At 45.6% G+C, this 10,968-nt stretch overlaps 2 protein-coding genes across 4 annotated transcripts in view; one reads left to right on the forward strand and one right to left on the reverse strand.

Annotated features, from left to right (window-relative positions):
• Nucleotides 1–1,531, reverse strand: part of FAM229B (family with sequence similarity 229 member B) — a 9,429-nt gene extending 7,898 nt beyond the window's left edge. The window contains exon 1 of one of the 3 annotated variants that reach the window (XM_006760163.2): nucleotides 1,407–1,531. The gene's annotated coding sequence lies outside the window, so the exon portion shown is untranslated. The remainder of the gene's footprint in view (nucleotides 1–1,406) is intronic. The other 2 variants (XM_006760162.2, XM_006760161.2) reach the window with 2 other exon arrangements.
• Nucleotides 1,532–1,612: 81 nt separating this feature from the next.
• Nucleotides 1,613–10,968, forward strand: part of TUBE1 (tubulin epsilon 1) — a 20,021-nt gene continuing 10,665 nt past the window's right edge. Inside the window, exons 1-5 of the mRNA XM_006760165.2 lie at nucleotides 1,613–1,708; nucleotides 1,807–1,880; nucleotides 6,404–6,456; nucleotides 9,062–9,119; nucleotides 10,408–10,523. Coding sequence (XP_006760228.1) covers nucleotides 1,684–1,708; nucleotides 1,807–1,880; nucleotides 6,404–6,456; nucleotides 9,062–9,119; nucleotides 10,408–10,523 — 326 coding nt within the window. The 5' untranslated portion in view covers nucleotides 1,613–1,683. The remainder of the gene's footprint in view (nucleotides 1,709–1,806; nucleotides 1,881–6,403; nucleotides 6,457–9,061; nucleotides 9,120–10,407; nucleotides 10,524–10,968) is intronic.

A 10,968-nucleotide genomic window follows, 5' to 3' on the forward strand; every position in this document is an offset into this window, starting at 1 on the left:
TTAAAAACTTTTATTAGAAAATATCCTTCTTTACCCCTAGTAATATTCTTTGCTCTGAATATGTTTTGTCTGAAAGATATATAGGTATTTTTTTATTAGTGTTAGTATATAATGTATCTTCCAAACTTACTTTTAACCTATTTGGTTTCTATTCAAAGTATCTTTTTATTTTTTTAATATATTTTATTGATTTTTTTACAGAGAGGAAGGGAGAGGGATAGAGAGTCAGAAACATCGATGAGAGAGAAACATCGATGAGAAACATCGGAGAGAGAAACTGCCTCCTGCACAAAGTGTCTTTTTAAATAAAGAACATATAGTTCAGTTTTGCTGTTTTTATCTATTTCGATGATCTCTGACTTTTAATTAATCAAATGTTTTGATTATTCACATTTAAGGTGATAAATATGAATGAATTTAAAACGGTTCTCTTGCCATTTGTATTCTATTTATGTCATCAGTTCTTTGGTTTTTCTTCTTATTCTGTTCTTTTAAAACAACTGAGTATATTCTATGAACCTATCTTATCTTCATTACTAGTTTATTGTTATGCAATCTTTGTGTTTTGCTTTGCTTTGGTTTAGTTTTGATTAGTTTAGGTTTTACAGTATATATTTTAACGTTCAGTCTGCCTTCAATAACATTATACCACTTCATATATACTAACAGAACCTTTCAAGAGTATATTCCATTTCCCCTCCCCCATCCTATTATTTTTTAAATATATTTTTATTGATTTCAGAGAAGGGAGAGATTGAAACATCGAAGATGAGAGAGAATCATTGTTCCGCTGCCTCCTACACCACTGGGGATCGAACCTGCAGCCCCGGCATGAGCCCTAATCGGGAATCCAACAGTTGACGTACAACCACTGAAGCACATCGGCTGGGCCACTCTATTATTTTTGTCATATATTTCACTTCTACCTAGATCATAAACCCAACACTGCATATAAATCAAATGTTTCCATTTCATCTCTTTCATCAGACTTCTATCTACCCATTTTCATCGTCATCCACTGAATGCACTTATAGTCAGTATTTAAAAGTCACAGTAACTTGAGCATTCCGTGTGTATCTTCAATTAGATTCTAAGTTTCTCGGAGCTGGGGATCTATGTCTTAATGTCTTTTGAACCCTCCAGAGAGCCTAGAAGTGAATGAACTTCTGTTCTATCTTGCCACGCCTGTCGGTCTGAGGTTTCCTGCTGCTCACACACATTCTTCGTTTTCTATCAGAACAAAGGGCTTGTTGGACCGAGACGCGAACAGAGCACCGAGGAAGCTGAATAACGGAATCTGACCCACCCCCTACGACTGAACGACTACCCTCTAAACAGGGCCCGCGGACAGTTTTAGGACACAAGGTTTAAAATCCCGCTCCCCACGCTAATCACCCGCCAGTTACCCGGGTCTCGGGCGCTGCCAACGCGAACGGATGTTGACAGGGCAGCGAGGATCTGCAGGCCGGAGGTACCGTCGCTATGGTAACAGTGAGACGCGGGCGTACTTGGCGGCCTTCTGACGGAAAGTCTTAGCCCGAACCTAGACAACAAGGTCGCGACGGCAGCCATGGCAGCGACTGGCGGAGGCAGCGTGACTTACGGCCGCCCTGCCCCTCGGTGGGCGGGGAATTTGAAAGCGAGAGCGGGTGCCTGAGGGCGCGGGACCGGCCGCTCGGCAGGATGACCCAGTCGGTGGTCGTTCAGGGTGAGCTGCCCCGGGAGGGTGAGCACCCGGGCGGCGCGGAGCCCAGCGGGACCCTCTAATGTCTGTCCTCCTTCCTTCCTTCCTCTCCCCGATCGCAGTGGGCCAGTGCGGAAACCAGATCGGCTGCTGCTTTTGGGACCTGGCGCTGAGGGAGCACGCCGCGGTCAACCAGGTACCGGCCGCCCCCTCCCCGGAACCCCCTCACCTGTCAAAGAGGCTCCTCCTACAGAGGAGCCGGGTTTACTCTATTGGGCTTGTATCTGACCGATATGCGTTATATGGGATCCTGTCAGTGAAGAACAAACTTCAGAACTAATTGGCATGGAAACGTATATTGGCGTTAGACACCTAATAGACTACACGAAACTAAACACCTTCCCCTAATAATCAGGGTCTCATCTTTTATCAGGATTCTGGTGAAGACCAATCAGATAGTATGTAGGTCTGATGCCCAGATGTAGGTCTGGGTCTTGGGAGAGAGGTCGGGGCACTGGAGGGCAGTCTGGGCCCCAGGTGGGGGGTCTGGGTCAGGGGCTGGACAGCTGGGTCATGGAATGGTGGTCTCGACTGCTGTGCATGTCTGGACTACGATAAAGGACTGGATACTGGATTCAGGGTCCTGGACCCACGATGACTTTCGAGCCCTGGAATGGAGGTCTAGGATTCAGATGTAGGTCTGAGCCCCAGATGTAGCACTAGGTCCTGGGAGGGTGGTTCAGGCCCTGAGGGAGGTCTGGCTCCTGGGCTGGACCTCTGTGTTATGGACTGAGGGTCTGGACTACGGGTGGAAATCTGGCCCGCTGATACAAGATTTTGGGTTTGAAGTCTGGGCCCAGGGAATGCCTTCTGGGCCCTGGCATGAAGGTCTGGGACCCTGATATAGGTCTGAGCCCCGGATGTAGGTCTGGGTCCTGGGAGAGAGGTCTGGGGATGAAGGGCTGTCTGAGCCCTGGTGGAGGTCTGGGTCAGGGGCTGTATCTCTAGGTCATGGAATGGTGGTCTGCATTACTGTGGATGTCGGGGCTAGGGTAAAGGACTGGATACTGGGTTGGAGGTACCGGCCCTAGGATGGCTTTCTGGGCTCTGGCATGAAGGTCTGGGACCTGCATGTAGGTCTGAGCCCTGGATGTAGGTCCAGGTCCTGGGAGGGCAGTTGGGGCCTCGGAGGGAAGGGTGGGCCCTGGGGGAAGGTCTGGCTTGAGGTCTGGAACTCTGGGTTATGTACTGGTGTTCTGGACTTTGAATGGAGATCTGGCCCCCTGATACAAGCCTGGATTCTGGGTTTGCGGTCTACGCCCTACAATGGTCTCTAGGCCCTACCATGGAGATCTGGGACCCGGATGTAGGTATGAGCCCTGGATTTAGGTCTGGGCCCTGGGAGGGCGGTTCAAGCCCTGGAGGGAGGTCTGCTCTTGGGCTGGAACTCTGGGTTATGGACTGGTGGTATGGACTAAGGATGGAGATGTGGCCCGCTAATACAAGAATAGATTCTGGGTTTGAGGTCTGGGACCTGGATCTAGGTCTGAGCCCTGGATGTAGGGCTGGGTCCTGGGAGGGGGGTTCGGGCCCAAGACGGAGATCTAGGCCCTGGGGGGAGGTGTGGCTCATGGGCTGGACTTCTGGGTTATGGACTGGTGGTATGGACTACTGAGGAGATCTGGCCCCCTGATACAAGCCTGGATTCTGGATTTGAGGTCTGGGCCCCGGATTGCCTTCTGGGCCATGGCATAAAGGTCTGGGACCCGGATGTAGGTCCGGTACATGGGAGGGCGGTTTGGGCCCCAGAAGGAAGGGTTGGCCCTGGGGTGAGGTCTGCTCCTGGTCTGGACCTCTGGGTTATGGACTGGTGATCTGGTCTACAGATGGAAATCTGGCCCGCTTATATAAGACTGGATTCTGGGTTTGAGGTCTGGGCCCCAAAATGGACTTCCAGGCCCTGGAATCAAGATCTGGGACCCGGGATGTGAGGACGATCTGGCTGCGACATCTGTCACCCCATTGATCGCCAGGGTTGATTCGGCTGATCTGGCTGGCTAGGCGGGTGTCCCCCTCCTCCCTCACCGATCCATGTGCATCCCTCCCGAAGCTGCGCACTCGGTCGAAGAGGATGACCCCCCGCACCCTCCCCCCCCAGGAGAGGACCAGTCTTCGGTCAAGGGTATACGAGTAGCTGCGCTCCCCTGCTAGAACCTCCAAACAAGCTCTCAAGATCTGGGACCCGGATGTAGGTCTGAGCCCTGGATTTAGGTCGGTCCTGGGAGGGCTGTTCAGGCCCCAGAGGGAAGTGTGGGCCCTGTGGAGAAGTCTTGCCCGTGGGCTGGACCTCTGAATTATGGACTGGTGGTGTGGACTACTGATGGTGATCTGACCCCCTGATACAAGCCTGGATTCTAGTTTTGAGGTCTGCACCCCGGGATTTCCTTCTGGGCCCTGGCATAAAGTTCTGGGACCCAGATGTAGGTTGAGCCCTGGATGAAGGTCCAGGTTCTGGGAGGGCGGTTCGGGCCCTGGAGGGAAGGGTTGACCCAGGCGGGAGGTCTGGCTCTTGGGCTGGACCTCTGGGTTGTGGAGTGGTGGTCTGGACTATGGATGGAGATTTGGCCCCCTGGTACAAGCCTAGATTCTGGGTTTGAGGTCTGGGACCCGCGATTGCCTTCTGGGCCCTGGCATAAAGGTCTGGGACCCGGATGTAGGTCTGAGCCCAGGATGTAGTTCTGGGTCCTAGGAGTGTGGTTCGGGCCCCCGAGGGAGGTCTGGACCCTGGGGGGAGGTCTGGCTAGTGGGCTGGATCGCTGAGTTATGTACTGGTGGTATGGACTACATATGGAGATCTTTCCCCTGATACAAGCCTGGATTCTGGGTTTGAGGTCTGGGCCCCGGGATTGCTTTCTGTGCCCTGCCATGAAGATCTGGGACCCTGATGTTGGTTTGAGCCCCGGATGTAGGTCCGGGTCCTGGGAAGGCGGTTCGGGCCCCAGAGGGAAGGGTTGACCCAGGCGGGAGGTCTGGTCCTGGGCAGGGCCTCTGGGTTCTGGAGTGGTGGTCTGGACTACGGATGGAGATCTGGCCCGCTGATACAAGACTGGATTCTGGGTTTGAGGTCTGGGCCCTTGGATTTACTTCTGGGCCTGCCATGAAGATCTGGGACCCGGATGTAGGTTTGAGCCCCGGATGTAGGTCCAAGTCCTGGGAGGCCGGTTCGGTCCCCGGTGGGAATGGTTGACCCAAGCAGGAGGTCTGGCTCATGGGCTGGACCTCTGGGTTATGGACTGGTGTCTGGATTATGGATGGAGATCTGGCCCCCTGATACAAGCCTGGATTCTGGGTTTGAGGTCTGGGCCCCGGGATTGCCTTCTGGGCCCTGGCATAAAGGTCTGGGACCAAGTTGTAGGTCCGGGTCCTGGGAGGACGCTTCGGGCCCCGGAGGGAAGGGCTGCGTCTCGGAGGATGTCTGGCTCATGGGCTGTAACTCTGGGTTATGGACTGGTGGTCTGGACTACGGATGGAGATCTGACCCCTGATACAAAACTAGATTCTGCGTTTGATGTCTTGGCCCTGGGATTTACTTCTGGGCCCTGCCATGAAGATCTGGGACCTGGATGTAGGTTTGAGCCCCAGATGTAGGTCCAGGTCCTGGGAGAGCCGTTTAGGCTCAGGAGGGAAGGGTTGGCACCTTGTGCGAGGTCTGGCTCATGGACTGGACGTCTGGGTTATGTACTGGTGGTATGGACTACGGATGGAGATCTGGCCCCCAGATACAAGCCTGGATTCTGTTTTTGAAGTCTGTGCCCTGGGATTGCCTTCTGGGCTCTGGCATAAAGGTCTGGGACCCGGATGTAGGTCTGAGCCCTAATGTAGGTCCGGGTCCTGGGAGGGCGGTTCAGGTCCAGGAGGGAGGTCTGGAATCTCGGGTGAGGTCTGCTTCATGGAATGGTCTTCTGGACTACCATTGATGTCTGGACTACAATAAAGGCCTGGATACTGGGTTCGAGGTCTGGGCCCCAAAATGAACTTCCAGGCCCTGGAATCAAGATCTGGGACCCGGATGTAGGTCTGACCCCTGATTTACGTCTGGGAATGGAAGGTTGGTTCGGGCCCTGGAGCATGGTCTGGGTCCTGGATGGATGTCTGGGTCAGGGGCTGGATCTCTGGGTCATGGAATGGTGGTCTGGACTACTGTGGATGTCTGTACTATGATAAAAGACTGGATTCCAGAGTCGAGTTCTGGGCCCCGGGATGGACTTCTGGACCCTGGCATAATGGTCTGCACCTGTATGTAGGACTGAGTCTCTGATGTAGGTCTGGGTCCTGGGAGGCGGTTCGGGCCCTCGAGGGAGGTCTGCGCCAAAAAAAAAAAAAAAAAACGTAAAAGAGGTAACATGTGTGCCATTATTTATTCCCTGATTTAACCAGTTGGCTTTTAAAATGATCACCTGGAATTCAGAGAAAGCTCTCTTGATTCTAGGGTTCTCGGGGACTTCACCACCCTTCCCCGAACTGAACTCCTAGATCTCAGGACATTTTGTCTTCTATGGATTAGAAGACTGGGTCTGAGCATCCTGTGGTAACTTGCTTTTTCTTCTCATAGTCAGGCTCCAGCTGTTACCGTGTTGTGGGGTTATTCAATGGCAAGGACTTCCTTTGGGAAAGAGGCAAAACTTAATGAAATGCTGTCAATATGTTCTTTCTTTTTAGAAAGGAATTTATGATGAGGCAATAAGCAGCTTCTTTAGAAACGTGGATACCAGGTAAGATGAGAGGATGCATATCCCATAGAGTAATGATTACTCTTCCTGCTAACAGATTGGAAGAGAGTTCTTCAAAGCTGATAACTGTAAAGAACTTGTCTGGCTTTTTTTGTTTGTTTTTCTTATTAAAAGCATATTTCTCATTATTCTCATAACATTACTATTCTTGTGTCACTCTTCAGAGCAGGACAATGGGTTTTTTCTTAAGACTATATTAAGCAACAAAAAGGACCTTTAGTACACCTTTTCTAAACTTGACCTCTAAATCAAGTTACACTTAAAGGACTGCTAAAAATTACTCTTTGTGTATCTTGTTAATGCATCCAGTAATGGCTTATCTTTTGAAAGAAAAGTATATTGTTTACATTTCTGGAATGTTATTTGTGGTCAGGAATATGTGCTCTACTAGTAGAATGTGCTGAGAGGGAAAAGAGCAATTGTCAAATTACTTTGGTTTATTTAATAAAGGATATATTTCTTCATATCATCTTGTATCTGAAAAAGTAATTTGACATTCAAGGTTTATTCATAGCTTTTAATGTTAAATTATTAAGTTCATGCATTTTCAAAACACTTAAAGCCAAATTGTGATGGGCTTGAGCTGAAAAATATATACTTCATATCCAGTTTTAATCTAGTTCAGTAAAAATTCCAGTTCTAATTTGAATTAATTGTTTGCGTATTTGAGGCAATTACCTCCTTCATGATGAATTCCAGAGTCTGACCCTCAGGCTTGCAAACCCAGAAACCTTGTGGACTTGGGTCCAGTGCTGAATACTACAGACAGATGCACCAAACGAAAAGTGGAAAGTCAATGTGTTAGTTGGCAGTAGAAACTATAACTCAAGAAGACTAGTCACTCATTTTCCTTCAGAAGCACATTCTCTTCTGTGGGAAATCTACCTGAAAAGCTAAGTAATAGAAGGTTGTCTAGTGACCATGGCGACCAAGAGTACTTCAGGGTATTGCCCTGATAGCTGGTGTCATTTACCTTCATTATATGGAAATACCTAATCATGGACTAGATTCCCTCTTGTTTGTGAACTAGAACATCCTCTCCCCTAAATCCTATTAAGAGACTCAAATTTGCTGTTGTAATACTTCCTTTCAGATGCTTCTACTAAATTCCAACTCCCACCCCCTCTATTCTTGGTAGCCAGTCCTTTCATTGAATGTTACATATTTGAGCCTCAGCCTGGGAGCTAGTCCCTCTGAATAAGGTGACTTCACATAACTATACTGTCATCTACTGTTTCATAATTAACCTGCGAGCATTCTTATTTCCCCTGTATCGAGTTTGGGATGAAGGGGAGAAGGGGCTTGGCATATTGCTGTTTCCATGTACTATCAACATATGTAGAATTGATTCCATAAATAAGCACAAAAAAAATATTTTGAAAACAAGATCACTTCTTTGTGTACGCTTCTTTATCTGTTTAAGGAAATGATCATACCTTTTTAACAGCATGATAGGAATTTACCTATAGCAGGTAGGTAAATTTGAGGCAGACCTTTTTTTGTAAAGGGTCAGATGATAAATATTTTAAGTTTTGCAGATATAAAGTTAATAAACAAACGGGTGTAGCTAAGTTCCAATAAAACTTTATTTAAGAAACAAACAGCTGCTCAGAGGATCCTAGTTTATCAACCTTTGACCTACAGCATTTTATGCTTAATTCTGCTGCCTTTCATATATTGTGTCTTCTTGTAAACAACATTGACTCGTACACTATGTTTGGTCCTAGATTATTTACTTTGGTAACTATGTTCAACATAAAATTCTAGGAACACCCTTAGGTAGTCAATGGTATATAGTCAATAGTACATTGGTTGTTAAGTGTTTAGCTGCAACAGGAAACTTCATTAATGGTGGCTTAAGCAATAAAGGTATCCAGTTATCTCAGATAAAAATAAAACCAGGAATTTGTATGTTCTAGGTTTGGAGAAGTGCCTTTAACAACAAGATACTGTCTATGGCAGCGGTTCTCAACCTTGTGGGTTGTGACTCCTTTGGCGGTCGAACGACTCTTTCACAGGAGTCGCCTAAGACCATCCTGCATATCAGATATTTACATTACGATTCATAACAGTAGCAACATTACAGTTATGAAGTAGCAACGAAAATAATTTTATGGTTGGGTCACAACATGAGGAACTGTATTTAAAAGGCCAGAAGGTTGAGAACCACTGGTCTATGGTATCATTCTTAGTGTGTTGACTTTTTGTCTTATGTTTGTTACTTCATAACTATGAAATGGCAGCCTCCAATCTAGAAATCACATCATAATCTTGTTCAAGGTAGGAAGGCAGAAGAATTGGCACCAACTGCATCTGGGCCTTTTTATCTCATTAGCCAGAACTGGATTACATGGCCAGCACTAACTACAAAGAAAGCCAGAGAAATAAGTACCTCATTTCTTTTAGTGTAATGGGAGGTAGGTAAGTGAGAAGATTAGAAATGGTGGCTCCTTTGATATCTTTTGTGTCTGTCTCACCTGGCCTATGAGTAGCTTTATTATATAAATGGAAGTTAACTTTATTACCTGATAGCACTAATAGCCATGGAAGATCTTATGAACTTTTTTTATTATTTTTTATTTTTCAGAGTGGTTGGTGATGGTGGCAGCATTTCCAAGGGGAAAATTTGTTCTTTAAAAGCACGGGTAAGATATATACACTTGGATTCTTATATCGCATGTATTTCTAATATACTGTGTAATACTATTTTAATTGCCAGTTTACAATAGCATAGTTAATTAACTACATAAATAATTGAATTCACAAATTGTAACTCCACTGGACTCAGTACTCTATAAATATCAAACTTGACTGTCTCCCCTCAATAAAATGGTAGAGCATATAATTTGGTGGTTAAGAGTCAGTATTCTACACCCAGGCTATCCAGCTCTACCACTTACTAGCTCAGTGATCATAGCCAAGTTAGGTAACTTTCCCAGGCCTCAGTTTCCTGGTGTATAAAGTAGGTTTGTGGGGATTTAATGGGGGTGGTATATATAAGCACTTAGAACAGTGGCATATGTAGTAAGTGCTTAACATCACATGATCACAAGCACTTAAAAACCCCTCTATGACCCTGAATTAAAAGGTTAATAGCTTTATAGTGTACCCTAAGGTTATTTCATATTTTTTACAGCTTTGCTATATTTATTTAACTTTTTCCCTCTTTTTCCTCACTGTGGAAAATAGGGGAAGTAAAGCATGAGACAGCAAGGGTAGCGGGTATATAATCCTACTGCCACCCTATCCCTGCTATATTTCCTTTGGCTAAATATTTCTTTCTAGTCTTCTCTGTTTCTTTCCATAGTTAAGTTTATGAGTTTTTTATTCTGGTGATCTTAGTAATAGAGGTTATCTCCCATGTCAGAAAAGTTTGTGGTAATGAATCAGATTGTGAGTTACTTGGGGAGGGACCCTGTTGTCATCTTTGACATCTACCTGGTGCTTTGGCTTTGCACATAATAATAAATTTACGGCTTGAATTGACAATTTCGGGCTGCAATTCACAACGAGCAGCATGGTTGCTCCTAGTAAACAAATGCATGAATGCACCTTACATTGAAAATTTTCTCTGGTAAGGTTACCTTCTAGATTTCTGAGACCTTGTTCTCAAAAAATTTACAGTCACATAAGCACATGAATAAAAGAATAGTTAGAACATCAGTTGAGGGGATTATTCAATTTTTTTCCCCTCCAGTTGGTAATTTGGAGTAGGGGAAGAGTTTAGAATCCATCTTTTATTGGATTTCACCTTTCAAGCAGAGTGAAATTATTTTTAATTCTTATATCAGAGTCTACATAAAGATTCAAATAGAGATCTGATTAAGCTTAAATTAGGAGAACAATGCAACTTTTAGCTCATAAGTTATTTTCACTTACAGAGTGACTAACTAAAGAAAAATATGTTAATTCAATTTTATTTCTCCTTCTCAGGCTGTCTTAATTGACATGGAGGAAGGGGTCGTCAATGAAATTCTGCAGGGACCTTTGAGAGATGTATTTGATAGCAAGCAGCTCATCACTGATATTTCTGGCTCAGGGAATAATTGGTGAGAATATGCTAACCATTAAAATGGAAATGTCTTCAGAAACATTCTAATAGGTCCTGCTGACATGAAATCAAAATACAACGTGCCATACCTAACTTTAGGCTTTTCCCCCATCATCTTTTCCTTGATAAAGAATGGTGTTTCATACTTTTTGGAAATTATGCTTTCTCATCTTTTTAAAGAAAAACATGATTCATGAAAAATTGATTTACTAAATTCCTCATTGTAAATTGATTCTTGCATAATACTAAATAGTGACAAAAGTTTTGTGTTGTTATAAACTCTTCTCTTACCTATAGTATTTGATTCTATCAAGTTCTCCAATAGAATTGATACAGAGATGCAAGCCAGACCAGTGTCCCAGTATTCAAGTTCAGCCTGAGGCTCTGTTTGGCCCTTAACCCTTTGAGTGCCAACCAATATCCTAGGAACTATGCTAAAATTT

This window comes from Myotis davidii, unplaced genomic scaffold (genome assembly GCF_000327345.1).
Source record: "Myotis davidii unplaced genomic scaffold, ASM32734v1 scaffold196, whole genome shotgun sequence".
NCBI classification, from domain to species: Eukaryota; Metazoa; Chordata; class Mammalia; order Chiroptera; family Vespertilionidae; genus Myotis; species Myotis davidii.